The 27,865-nt window shown below is 40.1% G+C and overlaps 1 protein-coding gene across 4 annotated transcripts; it reads right to left on the bottom strand.

The window, feature by feature from the left end:
- ATP7A (ATPase copper transporting alpha) lies at positions 1 to 27,865 on the bottom strand. Of its 4 annotated transcripts, none has more exons than XM_084535052.1 (23): positions 27,792 to 27,865; positions 20,835 to 20,971; positions 17,309 to 17,798; positions 15,833 to 16,570; positions 14,451 to 14,657; positions 13,245 to 13,408; positions 12,714 to 12,875; positions 12,008 to 12,084; positions 11,585 to 11,810; positions 10,919 to 11,152; positions 10,407 to 10,498; positions 9,896 to 10,023; positions 9,558 to 9,712; positions 9,118 to 9,252; positions 8,092 to 8,286; positions 7,717 to 7,899; positions 7,340 to 7,553; positions 6,526 to 6,672; positions 6,156 to 6,298; positions 5,619 to 5,822; positions 4,940 to 5,057; positions 4,301 to 4,403; positions 1 to 3,483 (listed from the first exon to the last, which is right to left on the bottom strand). In XM_084535052.1, the coding sequence occupies exons 2-23, from the start codon at positions 20,940 to 20,942 to the stop codon at positions 3,207 to 3,209; spliced, it is 4,500 nt and encodes a 1,499-aa protein (XP_084391178.1). In that variant the 5' UTR covers positions 20,943 to 20,971; positions 27,792 to 27,865; the 3' UTR covers positions 1 to 3,206. The 4 variants fall into 4 exon arrangements, with proteins under 4 accessions (XP_084391178.1, XP_084391177.1, XP_084391176.1 ...); XM_084535051.1 differs by having other exon boundaries at positions 27,788 to 27,853; XM_084535050.1 differs by lacking the exon at positions 27,792 to 27,865 and adding an exon at positions 26,229 to 27,726.

Below are 27,865 nucleotides of genomic sequence, written 5' to 3'. Positions count from 1 at the left end.
TTTGGATGCTACATTTTTATTACATAGTTTATAATTGTCATTATGATGATAGAGGCACAGTTAATAGAAAGTGCAAGACTACATTTTTTCCAGATACAAAGAAATGTAACAGCACTAAATTAACATTCTATAACAACGTTCATTTCTCTATTTTTCATACCAAAAAAAGGAATTAAAAATCTTAAGTTTAAAGCATTCGGATGGAACTTCTGTTTTAAACAATATTTGTAATAAATAAAATTGTTTACTTGGTTCATTGTGTTTTGTCAGCTTCACATTCTTCATTTAAAATTTCAAGTGTCTACACTTTTAAAAGTTTATTGGCAAGATTCAAAGAGCAATTTTTAAAGCCTTGAGCATATGTACTGTTTCTCCCTTTTTAAATAAAGTACAGGTTTTATAAATAGCTAGTTATAGAAAACAATAACATAGACAAGTAATACATAATTTCATTTGTAACTATGCTTCCAAGTGATATTTTCAATTCTCGAATCCAAACAGTCTCCAACAGGAATAAGATACTTACATATTAAAACATTTATATTTAGGAAAACATTTACCTTTCACATGATTTCACTTGTACTGTACAAACTGAAAAATACTTTGGTTTTTCACTGTAAAGCACCTTATAAAATATTTTAATCACCTGACAAACATTCCGTAAGTCAATACTACACATTTGGGGGAGGAGGGGCAGGGCTGGACAGAACCTATTTTCAAAACCTAGACTCTGAATTCCTTAATCAGCTATACAGCACTCAAATGCACTGTGCACTAAACTCAGGCTCAGAAGACATTTCCAGACAGATTTTCCTAAAGAGAAAAAACTGGACTGAAAGGGACTTTCTGGGCCAGTAAGTCCTGACCAGTGCTGCTGCAGGTATGACTTCATACGAGCCTTTCAGAAACTCCATAGCAATTTGGTTTCCACTCATACTATCTCTAAAAATTAATTTGGAAAGAATTTAGTAAACTCTTCATGCTGCTTTATCTATCAAGCAGGAATATAACGTTGTATTACTACTCTGTTTCCTGCAATAAGAACATGATGTCTGTCACTTATATTCCACATGTACCGTAGCCAGGTGCTAGCCCAGCTCCTGCAGTAGTGAAACTCCCATCTGAGAGCATGTCAAGATCTGCCTTGTGTCTCCACTGCATGGTTAAGATGACCAATTATCAGCAAAACAAAGACAAAAAAAAATGCAAATCACTTCTTTTGTTTCATCTGCAGAATCTTGCCAAGAACAACACTGAGAGTGAGCATGGATTAACAAGAAAACCAAAATCTTTGGAAACAGTTTACATGGTCTTGAAGCACTAAAAGCTGTTTGACAGCATTCTGCTGGTTTTCAGGTAATTATCCACTTCGTAAGAAACAGCTTTGTGAGAAACTGCTTTCTTGCTGAAAACTGAGAAAAACATCTCATGGAATGGCTTTGCAGTAACGCATCTCAGCACTTCTTAACATAATATACACATCGAATCTAATTAAAATTAAAACATATTCACTTAGAGATACTAAGAACCTTATTCTGCAACAGAAATACTTTGTTTCTTACACCAGTGGCAGCAACAATTCCAAATTATGTTGTTCTCACTGCAATTTAAGAAGTATACTGATTCACTAACAACATAATCCACAGTACAACTTTGCTGCTTTCATACACTGGTACTTTTCCTGGTAGTTAAAAAATAGTAAAAAAAAAAACAAAACAAAACTAAACCCTACTTATGACTTCCTACATGCACGATCTATGCATTGACAACAGACTTCAAGTTAAAAATGAGACTATTACAGAGATCTGTCATTCTGCATTGGGTATTTCTGCTCTAAAAGCACTATTGGGAATTACATGTTTACATCATTAATTGCATTTTATTATTTTGTTAAACGTTATGGAACCTAGTAATTGTTTTAGATCGCTGTCTCAGCACAGGATTTAAAGAACAAGATTTATTAAGTAACAAACAGGTAGCTAGCTACTGGGTGACGAACACCAACTCTATTTCTCATTGAGAATTTTTTAATATTCAAGATTTAATGATCAAAACCTGCATTTTGAGATTTCAGTTCTGTAACAAATGAAGTTGGTCTTAATTCACAAAGCCTGAATCTGAATATCCCAAACTAAGGAGGTTTGGATCTATAAGTGGGCTGGGGAGCACTCCTGGCCCACTATCTCTACAGGCAACTGGTATCAGTGCAGTATGTGACAGATAACAAACTCTTTGATGATGGTAGATACCCAGAGATTGAATTGGAAGTATTTTAAGGGTAGTCTGTGTGACACCAAACTATTCTGGCTCATTTGGGGAGTGCTAGTTGATACTGGAAGCAAGCACTAACTACATTGCTGCCTTTGTAAAAGCTAAGTATTTCAGCTAATAGCACATCACGTTCATATACTCTGATGATGATAGAGTTTTTGGCTTAGAGGTTGAGAAAGAGCAAGCATCAACCCATTCAGCCTTCAAGCACACAATCTTAGGAGGAGTGTACTGGAACAGGGATGTATAGGAGTTAAACATGGGTACAATGTTAAGATTGAAACCCCAAATCTCAGTCATCTGTCTAACAGAAATCCAGATCACAGACAGTGAGATGTTACGATGCTAGGAGTGTGAAAAGCTGGAACCAGATGTTTACAAGAAGACTGGCATTGAGAGGAACCATTCCTGGTACAAGGCGGGCTACAGATACGAGAGCAATCCTTGAAGTTTTTAAGGCACATCTATCTGCAAACACAACTTTCAGTATTTCACAGATGTGGGAGTTTGTAATTTTTTTAAACACAGTACTAAACTTGGCTATGCATAAAGAAGCCTGTTACAAGGCTGGGAAATGCATTTCTGGTTCCTTAGTCTCCTTAATTGTATCTTGACATTCCGCCAAAAAAAGCAAACTTCATGGAATGGTAACACAGCTCTGTTCACAAGCATTAACGGCTTCTACTCCTTTTTTTTTTTTTTGTTAAGTCTAAAAAAAATAAAAAGGATACTGGAAGGTCACTAACAAACCCATTTTCTACATTAAGGAAGAAATACCTGTACAGATCAAACCCCATACACCTAGAAAAGAATCGGTAACGACCTCCAGAAGTGATCACTGCTTGCACAGACTTGTAGACAGTTGCTAAGGTTGTTTTGGTTATTTTTCCATTTTGTTTCTTCTGCCTTTTTTTGAGGGCATATGTGCAATTATTTCATAATGTTGTGTCATCATCTTCTCCAAAATCTCCTACCAACAACGAATGCTTATCTGGTTCATTAAGAACTATGCTGTTCACTGAACGCTTGTCTGAAAAGAGAGAATTTATGGAGGCTCTGCTGTAATTGATGATGCGATCCATTAAGCTCAGTTTACGAGAGTTTGTGCCGGTCTCATCAATTCCGATATGGACACTGATTTCTGATGGGCTCTTGTGCTTCATTTGGCCACGGGCCCGGAACTCGAGTTTCTCAGAACTTGGTTTCTGGTACCTATAGGAAGGGGGGGGGGGAAAAAAAGAAAAGTTGACAATGTGTCTCAGGATGAAGTCAAGTACGCTAAAATATGGAAAGAGGCTAGCCTTTAAGTGCTATAATCATGCACAAGCCGGAGACATTTATAATATGAACCACTATACAGTGATTGAAGTCTCAGGCTTTGTAAGTCTCCCATATAACCAGAAGCTGATTATGTGCTTTTGAGCCAGGATGCAGAAGAACAGGTAAAGCAGACAGGTATCACTCAGCATTTAACTGCTTTAGTGGCACTGAGCATCTGCAAAACATGTAACAGCAAAGTGTATCTGCTAACATTTACCAGGTATTCTGCTCCGCTTCCTCTGAAACCAAGTGTGTTAAGTGGACAGCAAACGCTATCATTCCTACCTCAGTGCTACACTGCTCCTAACTGTGAAGTAAGGAAACAAATTCTTCACTGACAAATGCAGCTTGGTTTATCACCAGTCCTCAGCGCTTGTGCAGAGTGTACAGCTGCGTTGTCTCAGAAGCCTCACTTTTCAGCATGTTCAGACAAGATTTCTCAGAAATATACAAAGGGCACTAAGGAATTTGAAATTTTGAACACACTTTTGAGTTCTATGTTTGTCTTAATTTTTAAATACTACCTTCTGAAATATTATGGGCTGACTACTCTTCTCAAGCAAGAATCAACCACTGCCAAGCACAGACTTGCCCAAATTGTTTTCCAAAAAGTTTCAATATCTGTCACAGCCTCACACTCAATTTCTGCCACTTAAAGGAAAAGACCTGAGCTTCAAATCCAAGTTATAAATAAGTTTTTCATACTCACATCTTCAACAGCAAAGAAGAAAGCACAACAGAGACAGAGGACGCAGCCATTGCTGCAGATCCCATCCAAGGTTGCAAAACCAGACCAATGGGCAGGAACACACCTAGAAAAAGAAAATAATGAGTTTAGAGCAGGAACACAGCATTCTTCACATATGAATCCAATGCCTTATGGAAAAACACAAAACTTCATGAGGACTTTCTAATTTAGTTCCATTTCTATTATTTAAGTAAATGATTCTAGTCTAGTATTAAATAACAAACATTCAATGCAAATATTTATGTCCTATCTCACACAGAACCCACATGTGAATGCATCTGACCATGTCACTTATACAATCTAAAATTCAGAGGCAGGCATGTCTTGCCAGCCTTGCAGTAAACTGCTTGTTTATGGGATCAAGTTCATTTAATAAACAGTTTATCTTACAGTCATTTTGATGTGCTGAGCATATCCACAGCAGCTGTAATGCGGGAGATGAGAATGCACAAATTGCCTGCAGAGGTTACAGTGGTATAAGAGCTCTGCTCTTAACGTCCATCAGAAATAAAGAAAATGGATGCTCTTCCATACAACAGTAAATCCACGTAATCTACTGGCTAAGCACAGTTTTATTACCACAGGAAAACATTCACATACCAGCAGCTATGGGAACTCCAATGAGATTATAAATTAGAGCAAAGACAAAGTTGATCCGGATCCTTTTGACAGTCTTCCTTGATAAATCTATACTCGCTACCACATCCATTAAGTCATCCTGGAAGTTAATGTTTATAGGAGAAGTCAGAGATAAAAAACATACACATCATGTCACCATACCCCCATTTTAAAGCTAACTACCAGACACTGGACATAACAGACTACATGCAATAAATAAGTTGCTCTATTTCATCTGCGTAGAGCCGATACAATGAGCACCAGCCTCGTTTCAGATGCCACCACAGCCCAAACAATGTATGCAGCGCTATCTGTAGGGTACAGGTCTAGACAACACAGCTTCTGTCGAGGTATTGTTGATACACAGGAAGAAGTGGCTGTAACCTTACAGATACTCTGATATGTTCCTTAAATATGATTTATGTTTGCCACAGGTCACCTCATTTTTTCTTCCTTTGCCAACTCTTGAATTTGGATTACCCCTGAATTTGTAGGAGCAAGAACATGGGGAAAGCTTCCTTTACAGGTCAAGTACCACTACTAAACAAGCAAGACAAAGACCATCTCCAGTTGCACTGGCTTATGATGGTACTAGACCTCAGCAACAGTCTGAATCACTCAAGACATCACCTCATTTTCATGAAACATTCTTCTTTCTTACCTTAATTAGAACCACATCAGCTGCTTCGATGGCTACATCAGTACCCGTGCCAATAGCAATTCCCACATTAGCCATAGCAAGTGCAGGAGAGTCATTGATACCATCTCCAACCATGGCCACCCGTTTTCCTTCATCTTGTAGCTGTTTCACTTTGGCTACTTTGTGGGAGGGAAGAACCTCTGCAAACACTTTGGAGATGCCAACCTATGCGGAAGGGTAGAGAGAGAGAACACAGGAGTAGCTTTCCTACTAGCTATCAAAGTTTCTGCTTCTAATAATGCAATTATGAAAGCCAAAACCCATGTTATGCTCTTGAGTCAAAAGACCAAACCCTAATATGAAAACAGCTCTGATTTCAACGTTGACACTGCTCCTGTTCAAAAAGGCTTTAGTTACCCTCTAATTCTGAGTTTTATGTCAGCATTTTTCATCATAGACCAGTTCTAGACTAGCCACAAGCATTATCAACATGACAACATCCTTTCTGTAATTGGGTTGTGGCAAGCTTCAAACCCAAACACACGCAGAACAGCTTACCTGAGAGGCAATAGATCGTGCTGTCTTGCTGTTGTCACCAGTCATTAGAACAACTTCTAATCCCATACTTTTCAAAGTGTAGACTGCCAGCTCAGCTTCTGGTTTCACAGTATCAGCAATAGCTATCAAGCCACAAAGCACTCCTAAAAACACAAAGCAGGAGTTAGTAATAAATACTCTGTTCATTTCTTTTGGGGGAAGGAAAAGGTGACATTTTCTCCTGTAAGACAGTGTAACAAAGCTTTAGCACTTCATCTCTCTCCATCCCATTAGTCTACTTCAGGTGTAACTGCTAAGGCATTAGTATTTACCAGTTTCTATTTAAGTGGTGACAAGTCACCTCTGAATGAACAGACAGCAACGAACTTACCATCGACAGCCGTAAGAACTGCTGTGCGACCTTTCCTCTCATGCTCAATCATGGCTTTATCAACTTCATTTTTAACAAGAAGTCCATTTCTGTTCATCCATTCCCGGTTCCCAATAAGAACAGAGTATTTTTGAGAAGTCACTGTAGCTGAAGGAAGAACAAGTCTTGTCATCATATAGATAACTAGGAAGTTAATTATCCAGCTAATCCTATCCTGCTCTCTCGGTATGCTCTGAAATATCATTAAAGAGTCTAATCAATATTGAGAGAGATTTTCTTTTTTGCCAAGCCAATCTTCTCATGTGTTCATGAACAGAATAGGACTGACATTTCTTCAGTAATAGGTAGTTACCACTTCAGTAGACCAAGAATCACAGGTCAAGGGACAGTAAAAGACAAAGTCCCTTTATCAGTGCCTTTAATTTAGCATCCTAATATAGTTGAAAGATCTAATAGTGAACTACTCTTGATTGAAAACCAGTCAAATGTGTAAGCACACATAATTTTGGCTAGCAAATAGGGACTTGGGATGAAGCAAAATAGAGCTTAGAGAAAGCTCCTATATGTTTTTTCAGCTCCACATTTAACAACTTCCAATTGTATTTATACCGACAGAATGTTTTTAACCAAATGTTCCAAGTGATGCGTGAGCATGAAATAAATAAATGACCGCCTCTATTTCATATGTGCCTTGATGCAAGCCCAGTTCTACAGGGCTGAAAAAAATGCTCTCATTCTTAAGGATCCCGATTAAGACCAAAAGCCTAAGTCCATCTTGCTATCCATTTTATTCTATAAAGTGGAGTTAGCTTACTTGGTAAATCAGCATCGATAATCAAAGCAGGCTGCATTGATTCCTCCATGTTTTCCTCAAGTTTCACAAGTGTCACATTTTTAACATTGTTTTCTTCAACCATTTTATTTTTCCTGTAGAGCAGCGCTTCAATATTGGTGACTTTACAGCTAATGCCACAGCCTGGAACTACCTGAAAATCTGTACATGTCCCAAGGGTTTCTGAGTCCAGTTCCTAAAAAAAGCGATAGCAAAAAGAAGACTGAAGTGGCTCCAAAATTTTCCAGCTTTCCATTTGAATACATCGATTACTTTCTAAACGATGCCAGTCTATTCTGACATATTAAGTAATGCATTAGTTCTTCTGTAATACAAATGTCTTTTCCTACACAATTTACCTTTTTGCAGTACTTTGTTATTGCTACTCCAAGTGGATGTTCGCTGTTACTCTCTGCAGTTCCCACGATGGCCAGCATTTTATTATGTGGCATCCGGTTACTCTCTACTAGGTATTTCACACGCATCACTTCTGGAGTCCCATGAGTAATCGTACCGGTTTTGTCAAATACAACCACCTTTACCTGCAGTAAACCAGGAAGATTTCATTCAAGGAACAAAGCTTTAATGTAGATTTTCCTCAGAGCACCCCACTTTTAACCCAGCTTATGAACATGCCACTCACAAACATGCAATGATCTGCTCAGACAGGAATTAGCAAAATGCTGCTGCTACCCGCCCTTGGAGTTCTTGTAAAATTAACCCACATTTCTTACCTTATGGGCCATCTCTAATGGTTCTCCTCCTTTGATCAGTATGCCATTCTGGGCTCCTACACCAGTACCAACCATCACAGCTGTTGGGGTGGCTAACCCCAGAGAACAGGGACACGCAATACACAGGACTGTGATAGAGGCTTGGAAAGCAAAGCGGATTATCACCTCTGCTGCAGAAATGCTCTTATTGTAACCCTAGTGACAGAAATTCATGTTAGTGATGAAATAAAACAAGGAGAACAAGGAATTCAACTACATGTTGCCTTTGATGTAAAAAAAAAAAAAAAAAAAATGCAAACATGCAAATTAAAGAATTAGAATTAAAAAGTAAAGCACAGGAAAAATATGCCAAAGCTAAGATTAATGACAAAATTAACAACCAGTGACTAAATTGTGCTCTATACTGCATATACCCATGGTTTGTTTTATTATAGGACTTCTCCTTATATAGGGTACTACACTCTATGTCATATGCAAAAGCAAAGATATGAAGATTGCTCTCCCGCAACTAGTAAATTCTAACCAGAAATACTAGTCCACCAAGAAACCTGAGATCTAAGCAACCACAAAGTACAAATTAAGATTTTGATCCTCCTCTGGCATCTGTAAAATATATGAATTTCACTGATTTCAAAGATGAATTTACACAGTTATACTAAGAAAAATAGAATAAGAATTGGAATTTGTGACAGCATTAGTGAAAGCATTTATTTTCCCAACAGAGAAGGAATGGAAATCGGGAAATTTCAAGGGTTAGTTTTTTTTTTTTTTCTTTTCTGTTTTTCTTTTTTAAAACTAACTTTCAGGAGTTGATTAATTACTGCAAACTCTCTTTAAATAGAAATGTCAGAATGGTTCTGTAGTGTAATATATAGCTGAAAAATATAATAATTTCATATGGGTTATTCTCCCCCCCAGGCAACTGCCTGCAAGAATAATCCAAAAATGGAGCTGTTGCAACCTAATACATTTGCACACTAATTATTTCTGAAATATTTCAGAAGGTGTTTAACGAGATTTACTTACCATAAAGTATTTTTCTACTATTTCGAAATCCACAAATCCAATTATAATCCAGGCAAAAAGGGTAACCACAGAAACAGCCACAATAAAAGGCACAAAGTAGCCACTAAGTTTGTCTGCAAATTGCTGAATAGGAGCCTATGAAGAAGAAACGAGTGTCAGCTTCAGCAACGTCACACTTATTCTCTTCTATGCCTTCAGACATAGATATAATCGCACCTTCTGTTTTCAGCACATTTGGCATACCACACTTTATAATTACATTTTACTCAGTAAGATGACGAGATTTGGAACAGTGGACCATATCAAAGTCCTTGTTCAGCAAAAGAACTTTATTATGTTGAGATCTGAATTGCAACTGCAATCTTAACCACTTTGCAAATTATTTGGTACACTGATGCCAGTAAGACGAGACTCAAATGCTTAAGTTCATACTACTCTACCTTTGAGGTCTGGGCCTCCTCCACGAGTTTAACAATCTGTGAAAGAGTTGTATCAGCTCCAACATGGGTTGCTGAAATCAGCAGTGATCCATTCTGATTAATAGAACCTGCAATAACTGTATTGCCAGGTTTTTTAGTCACAGGCATCGCTTCACCTAAGGAAAAGTCAACAACAGATGCTGAAGGAGCTTTTTTGCTGATGTTTTTTATTATAACAACTACCAACTCCTAACATACAGGTAAAAAAAATAAAAGAACATCAGTTTCAACTTCTCTTCAGATTTATTTAAAAGAAAAGAAGAACATGTTTACACTTGCAAAAAAAAATGCAAGCTTACCTGTGATAAGAGATTCATCTACCATTGAGTGTCCTTCAATAACACGACCATCCACTGGGAATTTGCCTCCTGGCACCACTTTGACAATGTCACCTCGCTGAACCAGTTCAACATCAACTTGCTCTTCACTAGAGTTTTTAAACAAGAGATTGTTAACAAACCTTACCCAGGCAAAAACAGTTGTCACTATACACAAAGCATAATCCCATCAGTTAACATTGTTAACTTACACAAAGGCCATTTCAGAGAGCACTAAGCTTATAATTTTATTTACTTCCCAGATGAGAAAATCCACTTCGTTCCTTATCTTAGCAAAAATTAGCACAATTCCAATAAAACAAATTGGAATAGGATTAATTTTTTCTTATTTTAACATTTACATCTTACGTATCTGCCAGCAAAATCTGAAGTTGTTTTCTTCATAGTCCTACAGACTGATAACATTTGTAGGTGAACTACTGATATTAACAGAAAAGGAACATCAGAAAAAGCAAATGACAAAGTAAGATACCTTAAGAGAACGTTATCAGGGCCCAAGGTAACAATAGTTGCTTCAGTAGCTTGTAATGAAATTAGTCTAGCCAGTGCTTCTGATGTTTTACCCTAGAATAAGAAATTCCTTATTTTTCTGACTATGGTATTGGAAAAAAAATCACAGGGTAAATGACAACCAGATATGTTGTGATTTACTTTGTTAAGAAAATACTTCCTGCAAACAGATTTATATTAAGTCATTTCATATTTTTACTACTTGTTATTGTAGATGATTTTATAATAAATAAGGTCAGAAGAATCTAAGAAAGCTTTTTCATCGGATTTTTAAAATATAAAACATTCAGAAACAATACTCAGTGTCTTATAGCTTGCAAATATGATGCTTTCCATTCAGTGAAGATGTCAAGAACATACCTAGTTTACCAAACCTATTTTATTATATTTTACCAGCACAACCTATCTGAAACAAAATTTCCACCACTACACTCATTTTGACCAACACATCACAGGTACTTTTATTTTCCTTACCTTTGCAACATGCTCTAGCCACCGGCCCAATGAGATGAATGCAAGCAGCATGGGAGGTGTGTCAAAGAAAGTCACGGGGTTTACTTTTGCTTTTTCAGCCATTGCAACTAGAAGAATAACAAATGAGTAGACGAACGCGATGGAGGTTGCCAGAACAATGAGCACATCCATGTTTGCGGTTTTGTGCTTCAGTGCTTTGTATGCCTGTATATAGAAGTGCCAGCCTCCAAATATCTGTAACAGCAACAGTACCAGTTATACATTATGTGTGCTTTTAACAGACAGCAGCAGTTTTTCCCTGAGAGGAAGACACCCCTTTTTTTTTTTTTTTTTGTCATTTGCATTCTCCATCACCTAGTGAAGTCCTAGCTGTAGGCAAGAGCTGTATCTTTACCTCAGTATTCTTAGGTCACCTCACCATGCTCACCAGCTAGAGCTAGGCAAGCTGCCTCCGATGCTCTGACTGCACAGCACCTACACATTGACTGACGTGCCCAAAGCAGTACCTAGCACCGCATGTTTTCAGCGGCAGTGTTAGCGTCTAACAGCCTCAAAAACAATTTGAAGCAGCAGATTTACAGTCACTTGCCAAATTTAATTTCTTTGTTGTCTTCCACTTTGATTGTCTAACCCCACCAAACTCAGAGCTGCCATGTTCTCACTTACCTGTACAGGGACACAGAGTATAAATGACAGAAAATTCATAACAGACAATCCTGGCAGGAGCTGGCGTTCCAGGAACATAGAGGAGTGAATGGCCTCCATTTCCTCATCACTCATGTTGTGGTGTGCGCGAGCCTCCGAGAGTTGACTGTCCTTGACCATCATGTAAATCATCATCACCATGACAGGAATACAGAAAGCCAGGCTCACAAAAAAAGCCCTTCTCCACCTCAGGTTTAAAAAAAAAAAATAATTACTTGTTTTGCAGGTGAGTGCTCAGTAATATTTTAGCTAGCAAGTCTGCACAAACTAACAAAAAAAATCATTAAGTTTTACTATTGATTAAAAGACAAAACATTAAAAAGAGTAATCAAAAATGTTTACAAGATGCTTATATAGAATCTAAATATGTCCAGGAATACTTACTGCCTTATTTCCCGTTTATGATCTAGGTGACTAGCAGATCTGTCTTTTTTGACTAAAGTAGTTGCAAAACCTAAATCCTACAGGAGGAAAAAAAAAAAAAAGAAAAAAAATAACAAAAATTAAAAGAGAACATTCACTTTGTAAAGACAACTTGCACTCCTATAAATTTATGGACAGATTACTGATTTTGCCAGCCTTGCAATTGATTTGTTTTATTAACATTCCTGATACAATTGCTTTTCTCTCTGCACAAGTTAACCCACAAAGTAATAGTCTGATGTAGAAGTCAACTTTTCTAGAACATTCAAAAAGTGCTCAAAAATGCAGCTTTCCAAAATGGTTAATCCTGAAGCACAGAAGTATAAAAATTGAGGGAGAATGTCAAGAAAGTTCTGTTATCTTTCCTTTGCTACAGAACTCAAGGATGGGCTTCACTTTTTGGCAACCTGTAGATTTATCTTCAATTCTACCATAGCCTAGCTTCCCCAGTCTCTCTTTAAACACTTGGACAAAGTCACTACAGATCATTGCTTCTCAGCCAGAACACACACAATATCTGCAGAACCCTGCACTGAGAGCAAGATAATGATGGATGAGACAATTTTTTTTCCCCCTATAATAGCCTTCTTCCCTTCTGCTATGGGGTATGTAACGGTTCAAAGGACACTGCATATTTTATTAGACTTATTGCCTTCATGAAACTTACCTTTATCACTTGTATCACATCTCGAGGACCTATAATCTCAGGATCATATTTGATGTGTGCTTTGTTGGTTGCAAGAGCTACTGAGCAGTATAAAACACCATTAGTCTTCATGAGGGTAGATTCTATTTTGTGCACACAAGAAGCAGATGCCATTCCTCCCACCTGTAAAATAAAGGTTCCCTGTGGTTATCAAAACCAAATATTAATATATCATATGAAATGGGAAAAGAAAGTGTGCTTATGACCATCCCGAGCTACTTATTGCCTATGGTTAGGGTCTGAAGCAGTGGGACGGAGCTCACTTGTGAAGGATGAAAGCCCTACAGCGGAAGCATGGCGCAGAACACAACGTTTTAAACTCTGCTGAACCTCTGCTGTCTCTTCATGCTGAGAGCTGGAACACTAAGCTAGAGTCTGCTCCAAAAAAAATAAAGAAAAAATCACAGAAAATCCTGCCATATGCAGAATAATCCCCCGAAAGCAAGTCCAATAGATAAAGACAGAGGTGGTTGTTTTTAATTACTAGCTTACAACAAGATCCAGAATTCCATCTCCTTCACCAGAGTTTTCCATCACAGTAGCTCCAAATCCCAGTTCTCGTATGAGCTCTGCGATAGCCGAAGGGTGTATGACAGCAGGATTATACCTCACTTCTGCCTTTCCTGCCATTAGCGCAACAAGTACTGAATGTATTCCTAGAAAACAAAATGCACAGATAGCAGTTGATGTTTAAGAAAAACACTTAATGACATTGTGACAGCACAATAGCAGTGCAATGATACTGAGAAACCTACCACATTCTAGGCACATACAAACAAAAACAAGCATTTTTGGGAGATGTATAAGCAGTGTAGCAAAGACTTGGGAGCACAAACATGAAGAATTAATATATTACTCCAGGAGAAAAACATGCAATTCACATTTACCATCTGTCTAATTACAAACATTCAATTTACTTTGTATGAAAAGATGACCATTTTGACTTTAAAAACCACTTCTAAAATACGCTCTGGCATACTATTTTGATCTAATTCTAGAATTTCTAAAAACCCTTTAAGAACTTGAGTGAACGTGTTTCAGAAAGGGTAGATCTAACAATATGCAATCCTACTGTACACTGAGTTAAAAGGAAAGTACAAAAAGCTTTTAGAATGAAGAAATAAAACTCCAAGTTAACTAGGAATATGTCCATCTTCATTATAATAATTAAACACAGTCTATAATTATAACTTTTCATTATAGTTATGCAATTATTTGTTCTTGCGAATAAAATCATCCCTCTGACAGAAATATAGACATCATTGTCCTGACTTGTGGAGCTGAAGTTACCTTACATCTCTTTAATCCATACTAATACTGCCATTCTCCAATAGCTGTTTCTGATACAGAGGTGTACACTTCTGCAGAGTTGCAGACCTGGGCAAATAACTCCAGTTGAAGAGATTTAGTTTAGTTTCATGAGGATCCCTATTTGATCTCTATATATTCTCTTCAGAGAACCTCATCTCCTGCTTTTGCAAGGGCAGTCTCCAGCCAGCACGCCAACAGAACAGCAAGAATTACATTCTCTTTTCCTCCTACAAACCAACTACAAGTCAACTATGTTCTCCCTCATGAAGTACCAGCAACGGCACTTCTCTTAACAACCCACTAATTAAAAACAGTGCACATAAGCTAGATGGATTCTCTAAAAGAAAAGCTCAGAAATTTAACAGGTTACACTGACATATATCTTACCATCTTCTCTTCTCAAATTCCTCTCAATGTTGGCTACACACGAAGCACACGTCATTCCTGTGACTTGGACATAGCACTTGGATATGCTCTTTGCCTCTTGTTTAGCAGCATGGTTTGGTGACGGTTTGGAGGTAGGCTCAGTTCTGAGAGATGCCAACTGCTCGTCGGGTGAGGGTTGAGTTACCCCCACAGGGAGTTCTGTCTTCGCTGAAGAAGAGATTGAAATTCATGACACCACGAATAGACACTGCGATGAGCTGTGACCTGGCATTAATACACGTTGCTGCAAATTTGCAGACCAAGAAGCAGTAACTGTACGTGCCTTATTAAGGCTCTCAAGCACAGGAGTAAATCTGCTTTCTTTTGCTTATTGAAGCAACAATGGTTAGGCCTCTGATGAACTTTCTATCGTTACAAATTTTCTTTTCCTCATTATATTCATCTGTCCTGCTGTACATCCTCTGCCCTCTTTGGCAGGTCACAAGCTAAGCCTCTGCCTTTCAACCTTAGTTTTACATGCAAATTTATTGACTTTACCTGGGGTACAAAACAAATGAATGTTTTGCAAGCAAATTCAATGTTTTTGACCTTCGAGAAGGGACCTCAAGCCACAGAGAGCTGCTTCTTCCAGCAATTCAGGACAAGCTATGTGTAGGCAGGAGCAGTATGAAAGGGATTAAATACAAGCACCAGACTTCACTGCTTCAGTTATTGACATAAAATATTTCACCTGCTGTATTAAATTTAATCTTAGCAAATAAGAAATGGAGCCTCTGCATTCCCTTGAGAAGCCTCTTTACATTAACGTCCATCTGCATTTTCTCTGTAAATATTCTGGACATCACTATCTAGCCATCTGTTCCCATTGCACAATTACTTTCAGTGTACCAGACATCATGTAAGCATAATTTTAACCTCCTCAGTGATATCCACACTCTACAGATTCTTGTCACTCCTCAGCCATGCCCAAGTCTGGCTAAACAACCCCTCAGTTACTTCACACAAGTTAAATCTCTAGTAGATTGCTGCCCTGAAGTTTCTTTAGCAGCGAATTATCATTCTTAGCAGCTATCAAAGCTCCATTTACTTTCTACATTCATTCCATAAACATTAAACAGTGGCAAATTGAAGCACCATCTGAATATCAATACTTACTGGATGTATTTGTATTTCCAGGTATCTCAGTACTTTTTAATTAATCTAACATCTTAAAGGAAGCGCTACAGATTTACTTAACTATCTCCTTGACAGTGAAAATACAAAGCTTCTCTTGACATGCAGGAAGCATAATGTGTAAACTGATAAATCTCATCTTGGGTGGTACCCAATCTCAAACAGAATTGCATAATCTTTTTAAGCTTAAAAGTTTAATATGTCATTACCTGATAAAGACGCATCAAATCCCATATCCTCTATTGAGGATCGCAAGTCTTCTGGGCTTGTTTGCAGAGGGTCATATTCTATAGTCCCATTACTATTTGCCAGAGAGACACTAATGGATTTTACACCTGCCTTTTGGGATATGACTCCCTCAATAGACTGCACGCAAGAATTACAAGTCATTCCCTCAATATTTATCACAACAACTTGAGTAAGCGGCTGGGTAGCATCCTTCAAAGCTGTATGAGACTTCAGTGGGGATGCCAGTGCAGAGAGAAGCGCTGCATGTTCATATTGGTCAGGAAGGCTGACTTTAAACGTCTCTGGAGACACCGCCTCTACGGCTTTTCTCAGTTCCTCTACGCTAATTACGTTTGGGTTATAGTTTACAATGGCAGATTTCTTCTCTAATGAAACAACTATATTTGTTACCGACGGGAGTGCTGATATGGTACTCTGAATATTGAAGACACACGAGCTGCAGTGCATGCCATCAATTTTGAAGACAACTGTCTTCGTATCGTTCACATTCTTGGAGTTTTCTTTCAGCGATGTTGTCTCAGAGCCTTTGGTCTGAGTATTCTTCAACCTTTCCAGGTCAATAGCACTGAGTTTGAGGGGCCTAGGCTGCTTTTTGAAAGATGCTGTGAAGCCCACAGCTTCAATTTGACATTTTATCTCTTCTGCTGTAATTAGATGAGGCTGATACACAACAACAGCTTCCTGATTGTCCAAGGACACTGAAAATTAAAAGCAAAAATAAGCGTGCATTGCTGCCCTGGGTATACCAAGGATGTTGCCCTAAGAACAACAGATCTTGTCAAAGACTTCCAAGAATGCTTCAAACACTCAGAAACTTAACTGCAGTGGAAGGGAGGTTTAAGTGGCTTGGGAAAATCTCAGTGCAATTTAGTGCAACCATTTATTGTCTAGACAATACAACAGTTCTCAAATACTTTTTTGCTCAATTTTTGCTCTTTTCCCAGGACTTTCACAAATGAAATTACTGTTTCTTACTAAATACATCCTTTTATCCAGGGCCTATTGCATTATGTTTATGTTAAAGCTATTTACATAGATAATTTTGTCATTCCTTTTGGATACAATCACAGACATAGCAATATTAATTTTTAATTTAAAAGAAAATATGAACTAACATTGATTACAATACAAAGAGACACCTGGTATTAGAGACTTCTAAAACTGAAAAGTGAAGTTATGGAACTCTACTACTCCAACCTCCCTACAAAAATACAAAAAAAAAAAAAAACACACACAAAAAAACAAAGCAGTCGCTGAATGCTGTCACACATGTAACAGCAAGAGCCTCACCACAGGTTGAGCCTCCTTCTTTACTGCTAGCCCAAATTAAACATTTAACTACATATCAGGTACCACAAAGAGTAACTGTTGTATTAAACTAATATAAATCCAAAGCATCTCCACATTGCCAGGAGGGGAAATATGTAAGTGTTTACCTTTAATCCGCTGAATTCCTTGCAATTTGCCAACCTTCCCTTCAATAGTGCTGGTGCAGGAATGACAGGTCATCCCCTCCACTTTCAGGCGCAACAAAACACTACTTGCTTGAGACCAGCTGGAATCTTCACATGTTCCTGGAGTCACTTCTGGTGCTGAAATATTTAAGTCTACTCCTGGGACCATCTGGATAATCTGCTTGCCATTTATAACGGAAGAAAGGAAAGTCACCACTGCAGATTTTTGATCAGAGGACATTTTAACATCCAGGATACCTTTGTTCTCCAGTAGCGTACTACGAATCTCTTTAGATGTTAGAGCTGACTGAGCAGGAATAGTAAGAAAAATAGTGTCAGGTAAAACAGGTTGTGGTTCTGAACCAGTTGATGTAGCATCAAACCCCATGTCATATATTGCTTCCTGTAGTGTTGCTGGAGTCTGTAGCTTTGAGTCATAAATAATGACGGCATTTTTATCCTCTAGAGATACCTTGCAAGGGAAAAAAAAAAGAACAAACCAATTGAGCAAACTGTAATATTAAGACACAGGAAGTAAAACCCTGCATGGGATTATGAATAGCCTTTATTTGCAGACGTTTGGAATACTTTTCCAGTATCGTTTGTAGCTTTTTATCCATGACAACCTACTTTGAAGGTAAGGCCATACCAATGGCCACCATACAGTAACTTCTCATCTGTGAAACAACATGGCTAGACAAAACACAGAATTGTTTTTCCCAAAAAAAGTTTCAGAATCCTTTACAAAGAGTCTGTCTGGTCTTTTTTTTTTTTTTTTATAAAAAAAAAAACTTATGATATCCAGACAGCATTAATGCATTTTATGGGAAAAAAAGAAAAAAAAAAAAAAGAACCTTCCAGAGCCAAACTCTCTTGAATTGAGTTAGTCAGTGTAATTCAATCAAAAGCAAAAGAGCCCACAGAAAAAAAAAAATTCTAATCACTTGTACAATTTTGCAGTTAGAAGTAATCACCCTCAGGCTACAAGGATGGAAGAAAATACTCTTTGAAAAATCCCACATACTTAAGTAGCAGTGAAAGGAGTCCAATAATTCTTGGCGTCTTAGGCACAGGCTATTACCTTGCTATGAGGAATAAAGCGCAGCAGACTGAACAGAGCTAGATTCAGTTTTGCAATTAGATACATGACAAACATCAATGGAAGCTGTTTTTCCTCTCTGTACGTTTTTGTGACCCAGAGACTTCCTGACTTAGTACTAACCTTTCACGTTTGACGGTACAAATATCCTCAATTTAATTTGCTCCCAACTGATGATACATCAAACACAATTACTGCAGTTTCCAAAAGCAAAAGCCAATGCCTGCCAGAGGCCCTACACATTATCATTCAATTTTATCTTTACTTTGGGCAAAGCTACAACCTAAAGACCACAGCTGTGATTAAATTACACCAGTTAAATGTTTTTAAGAACCACCTTTCTTCATTTCTGTCCCAATTATTAGCCTCAGCAGAATGAGGAACATGGACATTTACTGGTTTCATTACCGTTGGCAGCAAAATAACCTAAATGCAGCTCTGTTTGTCCGTATTGGCCATCCAACATTCATCTCTCCTGCTGACCTAATTCATAAGAGCTAAACAGAACCCTAAGCTGAAGTTCTGATGCTGCGTGGATAATTACTAATATAATCTCTTGAAATGTATTACTGTGCTATTTTACTCAGACTAAGGTTTTCTAACGTATTTTCTTGTCAAGAGTAGTTTTAGAAATGTCATTCAGATTTGGGATGTTATTTACCTTAGAATATAGAAAGAAACTATTGAGGGTTTTATATTTACAAAACTGTTTAATTCTTTACATAAAAAGCACATGTTCTACATGTTAAATTAAGAATCTCTCCTCTTACTGTCTCAAGTCATCTGCATATCTTCAGAAATCAGCTGAAACAAAAATGCAAGGTTGCAGAAATTACATCTTTTGCTAGAATAATTTGGGGAAGTAAGAGAAGAAGACTTCTGAAGCCAAGGTTATTTGAGGGCATTGCTTTATAAGTCAATTTGAATCTTTGTTTCACCTTGTGTTTGCCAATACCTAGAGATTTGTGTGACATTCCCACAGGACAGAAGTCGTTAGAGTGGAATCCCTGTTTTAAGAGCCCATTCAGTGACCCAAGGGTCTGGTGTCAGAGAACAGCCCCATTATTAAAGCCCCATTAAACTTGAAGATGCAAAACAACATGTCAATACTGCTGTCCTTCACCAAAGATTCTGTGAGCATACACGAACTCCTACTTCATGCAAAGGAAAGAGTACTAAGTGGTGTACCTCTGTCTTTGTGCAGAATGGTTAACAACAAACCCTCTGAAGTAAGCTCCAGGAAACAATCACATGCCCCCCAAATAAGATACTGTACCTGATTCTGGGAAGGACAGATTTCATCTCTGGCATGTCTACTAAAATGGAAACAACTTTTGAAGAGACCAGGAAAATATTTTCTGTAGAGTAAAACTCAACTACTACAGAATGATACAGCAAGATTTCACAATCTATATACCCAGTAATTAAGCGTGGCAATTTTCTGCAGCCATAATTGTTAGGACTACTCCTTCTTACACAAATTAGGTCATAAGACTAAAAGCAATCTCCCAGATTATAAATTGTTTTCATTATGAAAACTGCCACAGACTGATGTATTTTTTAGAACCAGTTGGCTCACGCTGGAATATTCTAAAATCCACCATTTTGCTCATGATAGAAAAAAAGATTAATGACATTGATATCTCCTCTACATCAAGAAAGCATTAAAAAAAAAAAAAAAGAGGCTAAAATCAATGCAAATTAAGGACAAAACAAGTAGTTCTGTCAAAAGTTCAAGACTATGGCTCTGCTGCTCTCTCATTCCTTCAATGGGCAGCACAAAAGGAAGGGAACTTCTCATGCCTGAAGGGGATAGCCCTGGCCTACCTGCTACCTTTATGCCATTACTACCACAAAACAGCAGCATTCTTCATGGTGGCCAACCAACTCACCATTAATTGGACACCTCAGGCCCACAAATGCTTTTGAAGCTGTGCAATGACTTGTGTACACCGTCAGCGTAAAAGAAAAAGCCTGGAGGTTTGAGAGCAAAATACTGATACTTACTGAATTTAAGGGGGAAGTACAACTTAGTTTTTAAAATGAGTATAAATTCTAGGGTGTTTGCTTCATCGTATTTAAGATAATCCCGCCCTGATTATTATTATTTTATTTTTACTTTTCTCATTACTTCATAACACTGAATTAAGCATGGAAATTCACAGTATTGAACTGAGGCAGAAATTGACTTAAGGAGTAACAGGTGACAACTCAGCTCCCACTGCAGTACAATAAGCACTTGTTTTTCTCTTGCTTGTACTAGAAATACAGTAGAACACCTCAAAGATCACTTTCCCATTAAATGTACAGGCTATAGTATTCCCACATACTTTCCGCCGTTGGTACACACTTTACCATGGCTTCTCACACAAGAACAATACTTTAAAACAAGCGGGTAGTGCCACTTACTTTAATGTTGTGGACACCATTCCTCTTCCCGACGTGCTGCTCAATGGCCTGAACACAGGAATGGCACGTCATGCCCTCCACGCCGATGACTATGGATCTTGCCTCCATTGTGAAATCCTACTCAAGTCTTCTCATTTCTGTTGGCCAAAAAAGAATTAGGGCTTTTTTTCTCCTTCAAATAACTTCAAAGATAAAAATCAAAACAATATGCAGCACTTTAACAGACGATGTACGCTAGTAGATACCAAAACCTGATCAAAATCTGATGCTGAGCACAACTGAACAAGAAGGAGACACTTCGCTACTTGCTCCCGTGTATCCTCAAAGAGAAAATTATTCAGACATTCATAATTCGCTTTGTATTACAATCAAGATCCTTTAATCACACGCAGCAAGCTGTGACTCAGTGGTGTGTGACCCAACTGCTGGGAGAAGCAAGCAAGGAGGAGACACCAGCCCTTGGAACGTCAGAACGATCGAGGAGGGCACGGAAAGCTCGGTGACAGACGCCTGCCGTGTCTGTCCACGTCTGTATCTCTTTGTCATCACCCTGTGCTAGTGAGAACAAGGAATGCTGGAACTGGTCCTAGGGAGTGAATCCAGCTTTTTCCAAATCTCATTCAGGAAAGTCTAATTTCTGCTCCTCTGCAGATTATCATGCTCATTCTGGCTTGTAAAAACAAGAGCAGAAAAATGACTACATCTAAATGAAATTAATCTGCAGAAATAATGGTTGCTGCAAATGAGTTTGTTTGTCCAATGCATAAAGTTAGTAACAGAGAAGGAAAGAGGGCAAAGAAGAGATTAAGACTTTTTTCATCTTTGAAAATTTGCATTATTTTTTCCATTGTACGGGAGGTTTATGGCTGGGAAAATAATCAGTCAGCTGCTTAGTGTTTGGCTCCAGTGAAAGCAACACCAAATTCTGATGACTAACCCAACAGCCAGAGTTAAACACGTGCTTAACTGGTTTATTCCCCTGCGGACTTGTCTGGGAAACTAGATTACACTAAGTACGAGCAGCATTTAATAAAATTAATTTGCTCTCTCCCTGGTGGCATTTCACGACTGCTCCCTGCTATAGAAGGTCTGAAAGTTTTTGGTTTTGCTCTAAGACACTAGAAAACCATACATGAATACTGCAATGGTTCATTATAGAAGCAGGTTGACCTCACTGATGCTTAAAACCTCACAAAATAAATGCTGAAGCTTTACCAAGAAGACAGCACAACCCTTTGAATTACAGCGAATTTTCTGACAGGTGAAATATGGTTGTTTGTTTGTTTGTTTTTTCTTTACATGCATTCTATGCAAAGTGCCAGGAACACATTGCAAAATTGTCAGCCACCACGTGGGAAAACTTAACCATAATTACTAGGTCAAAACAAAATTAATTATGCAAACATCGTAAAAGATAGTCTGAGCACTTGATTTTTCCTCCCTAATGCATCCCATAAAACTCTCAAACGACCAGGTAAGGAACCTGAACTCCAGTATGACCCGTCACGTCCTGTTGGGCAACAGGAGCTTTGCTCAAGAACTACACAGTAAAGCACAAGAAAATAGGAATTAGCTTACATTAATCAGAGAATCATTAAGGCTGGAAAAGCCCTCCATGATCATGCGGTCCAACCACGCCCCTACCACCACCGCCACCCACTAGACCACGTCCCTGAGCACCACGTCCAACCGGGTAAGAGCAGCTAGCAGGCAGGAACGTTTGGCAAGCAGGGAGAAAACCTCGCAGTCACAGGACTCTGCACACCTCGGCGAGCTGCTTTGTAGGTGAAGTCCCTGCTCCAGACACATCCTACAACAGCAAGGCTCCACCCTTCCAGCCACAGCACAGGGGAGCCGGGAAGCACAAGGGCTGCACATGGAACTGGAGACCGGGGACTGCTGGGGACGAGCATCCCCAAGCTGCTTCCCACGGCAGCTTGCTGCGTTAGAGGCATCCCACCACGTCACAGCAGGAAGCAGCAACTCGTGCTACAAGAGGCACTGCAGGGATATCCCTACCCGAGGAGGTGGTACAGATCTCACTGCTTGCCTAACTTGGCAGAGCTGGGTTCTTAGCAGCACAGGAATGTTTATCCATAATTATTTACACACCTACAGAAACGCAGCAGGGTCACAGAGCACACAAGGAGCTGGGAATCAGGAGAGCAGTGTGGGTTAAGGGCTTCATGTGGCCAGCCCTTTCCCAGGCTCATCTGCATACTCTGAGGCACAAGATCTTTTTTTAAGAAGACTGTAAAGCTCACTAAAAGACGTGCTTTCATTTCATCACATGGCCCTCACTGATACTTCAGCTCTTCCACAAGGAAGGCTCAGTCCACAGAGCAAACAAGGGCGTAATTGTAATTCCAGGCAGCAATGAATCTTCCCAAAAGGCTAAAGTACAGGTGGAGTGTCCAGAAGTACTTGACGTGCAGAGTGTTTTGTGAGCACAGCAACCAGAGAGCTGAGACGCCCCGGTCTGTCATCTGGCACAGATGGGACAGGTTCCACAAGGTCAGTGCCACCAGTTTCTGCACAGCCTCATGTTTTCCCATCAAAAAGACAGCACGTGGAAAGGGAAATAGAGAGTCCTGCTGCCTCCCTGGCCTCATCTAACTGACTAATGTCGGAAACACGACTTCAGATATGATGGATGGTATTTATGGAAGTAAAATAAAATAATTTGATTGCGGTAATTCAGGACCTGAATAAGCATGTTAGGCCCATAAAGCATGTTAAAATCCTATTATGTCAATAAAATTTCATATGCATGTTTTGTATAGACACAACCTTTCCTTTAGAATAAAGCACAATCTGCTTGCGTTTGAATTTAAATAATAAATCAAAACCAACCGAGCTTCATTCCCTTCACTGCCCCAGGGAGGGTTTTCGGCGTGTTTGGTTGGGCTTTTTCAAGTCTGCTCTCCCAGGACCAACGACCAGGGCCCCATGGCATTAAGCACCGCATAAACGTGGCAGAGAAAATCCTCTCCTGGAGGGAACCGTGACTCAAACACGCACAAGGCTCTAAGGCTTAAGAGGAAAATCACTTTCCGCTCTTCAAGACCCCGTAGTGCCAGGACTGAATCCAAAACTACCGTCACAGAATTTATCTGTTGGATCAAACTCCCTCTGTCCTTTTGTTCTCCAGCTTATCATTAGGAAACACTGCTGGAGTTACAAGATATATGCGTAAGCTCTCTACTGGGGGGGGGAAAAGCCCTATCAGACAAACAGGGATTTTGATTTGCTTTGTTGCAATACAAAAATCCCCAGGACAACAGCAAGCTAAACTGACAAGCTAACACATTCTTCCATGTGCCGGTATTCCACTTGGTTCCATTCATTTCTAATATCCTATCTCCCCTTTGAGTGCTTCCTGTAGAAATACTTTGGCTGAAACTTAAAGGAAATAGTTTTGTCAAAATTCCCTCCTTCCAACAACATTAACTCAAGATAAATTCACAACTAACCAGCCTGAAAACTTCGCTACACCAGTAAGTTAGGGCTATCTGCAGACAAGCAACATAAATATTGACAATACAAACCTCCTTCTCCTTAAATGCGTTAATATTTACCAAGTCAACAAGAAAATGGATGCAGAAGTCAAACGATCTCGTGACAGCGTGCAGCACTCTTTGTGAGCTACAGCAGTACCATGAACACAACTTCCCATTTCCTTACTCTTGCTACAGTGTGTGTGTGTGTGTGTGTGTGTATGTATATATGTACACACACACATTCGCTCAAAAGAAATTCAAGGTAGAAGGGACAATTATGGTTTGGTAGCTCGTGGCTGAAACAACCAACAAAACAAAAGCTTTCTAAAAAGCCTTCTAGATAGACTATATCTATCTTATATGCTGATAGAAGATCCTCATCACTACCCGACAGCAAGGCAGATGGCGTCCCCAATGAACCATCGATAAGGGCAAAACCAACAAAGTGGTTAGCAGCATCTACTGGCTGCTCTAGGAGGTGGCCTATGACCTCCTACGTCCCTGCAATGTAAAAATGACTTGTTTTCTACCCAAAACAGAGCCTGTCTCTCCCCAAGACCTCTCCATACTGCACAAACTTGTCTCTCCTAGAGGACGTCCTGTACAACTTGCACCTTTGCTGGGGACCAAATCTGTATTTGTAGGTATTATATGGCTGAACTTTTACTACCCCTAATTGCCTTTCTACTAGCTCTAATTGCTGCTGCTATTAATTAGTGTTATAGTCTTAATATCTACTACACATCTATTTGCATCCTGGTAATATCTGTAATTGCTTATTATCTGTCCGTATATTCACCTTACTGAGCATTGTATTTGCCAGTGCTGGTTGGTGCTAATCTGTAATAAGCAGAAACCTTGAGAAAATAAACTTCCTGTGCCTTTGTGCATCACAGAATCCCCTAAGCCCACTCCTGAGATCCCTGCAGACCCACAGGCCAGGTAACCCTTTGGGTCATGACAGTCACAGACACATTTTTGGGGTGAGATGCATAGATCAGCCCTGTTTTATAGAGAAGTGACGGCTGTATTCTCGACCAGGGCATTGCTCCACCTGTAGAGCATCTCGATCACCACTTAGGGATTTGGCAGTGCAGCCAAGCAGCAGGAAGACCCCTGTGCACACACCCAGTCTAACAGATCAATATTCAGAACACAAGGAAACAAGGCTTCAGCTACTGCTCTTCTGGAATACCATCTGAAGTTCATCTCAGCCTTGGCTTTCACCACGCTTTGTGAAAGCAGCTGTCAGCTTACTGTATTCTCCAGTGCACTATTTACAGCTCAACACCTTTAGAAACTCCCCTTTTAGCTGTTTTAATCCTTTCAGTACTCTTTCACCTCTGTTGTGCAGCACACAAACCAGCAGTACTTCCTTGCACGTGTATTAACACCCTCAATGAAGCAGCAGAGCCCTAGAAATACTGGGGCTCTGCAGTAGCAAAGAACCAAGCACCGTACGTTACCCAGCGCGGCAGCACCCAGCGACAGCACAGGCGGTGCACAAGGGTAGCTAAAACCAACAGGATCTTTGGAAAGGAAGCCAAGTGCTTGCAGGGGCAATTTGAGGCTTAACGCTGGGGTTGCCTGTGTTAAAATAACAACTTCTTCCAAGGGAAAGGAAAATTAAACAGTGATTAGACACAGGGCAACTGAGAAACTCGGATTCACATCAACAGATCATTTGCTTGGACATGCTAACAGCAGTCTTGAAGCATAGTAAGTCTAGGTAAAGTCAAAGTTGTCAGTCATAACATCATGCTACCAAAAAAAAGGTAAGTGGTACAGCTACCACACTGCTAGAACCCCAGACTCTCATCTTACACCCCAAAAATGCTTAAGAGCTTCTAGTATCTGAGCTAACCCAGGCACCTCAGTGTAACAACGCACTCACCGTGCACCACAAACATGCTTCACGTCTCTTCTAGGATCAGTACAGATACATCACAGAAATACTGTGTGCTTCTCCAAGTGTACAGCCTTACTTTTCATCAAAGTTTTCCATACATATTTTGAATTTAGAGCTGCTGCTGAAAGATGTCAGCAAAAGCTAGGTAAAGACAAACAAATGGCAGCAACAGAATCTGTCAAATCTAACTTAGGACGGTACTAAATTTCCAAATGGCTAAGTCCTACTTTATAGCTTTCTTTTTGACAGCAAAAAGAAAGATTCCTAATTACATTTAGCAGAAGACAGGTACCCATCCCTAAAGGTCTCCAAAAACGTGGAAAAAAAGAACAAAGGACAGCAGAAAGAGGCCAAAGTTTACAACCCCGCTGAGCTTATGAAAATACTGGTTACAGGTGGTCTGGTCTGCTAGACAAGAATGGGGTTCTGCTACTTTCACAGGCAAACAGTCACTTCTGAGAGTACGGCCCCATACGTGAGGCTTTATCAGAGGGGGAACTGCCTGCCTGTAATAAACATCCCGCACAGACTCTGAGGCTCTGAGCAGGTTGCAATTTGTGCTGCTCAAGACTTTAGCAACTCCTGCTGGCTCAGCAGACTATGGAAATTGCCCCGAGGAACTTTATTTCTATATGAGACAGATGAAAAAAAGACAAACAGGGCATGAATTAAAGAAAACCCTTCCGTTAGGTTCTAAAGAGAATTTTATAATACTTGAGACAAACTCTTCACAAATCCTTTCACTTCTTCCTGGCCTTCCACTCGCTCTTCAGAGCAGCTTTCCGGAGGACACAGGAATTTCCCGAGGATTGTAACAAGCGTTAGGAGGAAAATGTCATCACCTCACCCCCTCGGTGTACGAGGGCAGCTGAGGCTCCCGGTTCCTGCCTCAAGACGCAGGGCAGAAGAACGCGGAACACGCCGTGCAAGCGAAAGTACGAAGAAAATAAGAATCAAAGCAGCGGGTGACACGGCGAGCCGGCTCCTACCGCCCTGCCCAGCACCCGGGGGGGCAGCAAGGGCCGCGCCGCCCCTCCTGAGGGGAACACAGCGCGGCTCGGGGCTGGGGGTGCCCACAGCGCATCTCCCTGCGCCCGCCTGCCTTGTAGGGTAGCTCCTGGTCTATTTACACCCCCGGACACAGCCGGGAGCACCCTGGCAGCTGTAGGAAGCGTTTTGGGGCGTTATTTGGGGCGTTACAGCCCCGCACTGACGGGATCTGAAGGCAGCGCAGGGGGCAGGGGGGCTGTGGGGAAGCCGCGCTCGCCGCGCCTCAGCGGTGTTATCTCGCTCCGAAGCCCCACAGGCGACGCTGTGCCCTCCCCGGGGCTGCTCACACCGCGTTTTTACTGGCAAAAAAACGGGGAAAACAGCGAAAAAACCGCCCGCGGGCACAGAGCGCCGGCGCGGCAAGGCGAAACGCCCGGCTGCGCGGCTCCGCTTAAACACCGCGGGGGGGGGAGGGGAAGGAAAGGAAAAAAATATAAATAAGAAAAAAGGGAGCGGGGAAGAGACCCTGGAGGCTGCAGGGGCTCCGCGGTTACTCACGGCTCCTCACGGTTCGCCGCCCGCCGCCTCAGCGCCCTGACGGGGAGCAGCGCCGCAGCCCCTCCCCCTCCCCC

The sequence above is a fragment of the Aythya ferina genome (genome assembly GCF_964211825.1).
Source record: "Aythya ferina genome assembly, chromosome: 13".
In the NCBI taxonomy this organism is placed as follows: domain Eukaryota; kingdom Metazoa; phylum Chordata; class Aves; order Anseriformes; family Anatidae; genus Aythya; species Aythya ferina.
Note: the sequence above shows the minus strand (reverse complement) of the source record. Positions and strands in the feature narration are given on the sequence as shown.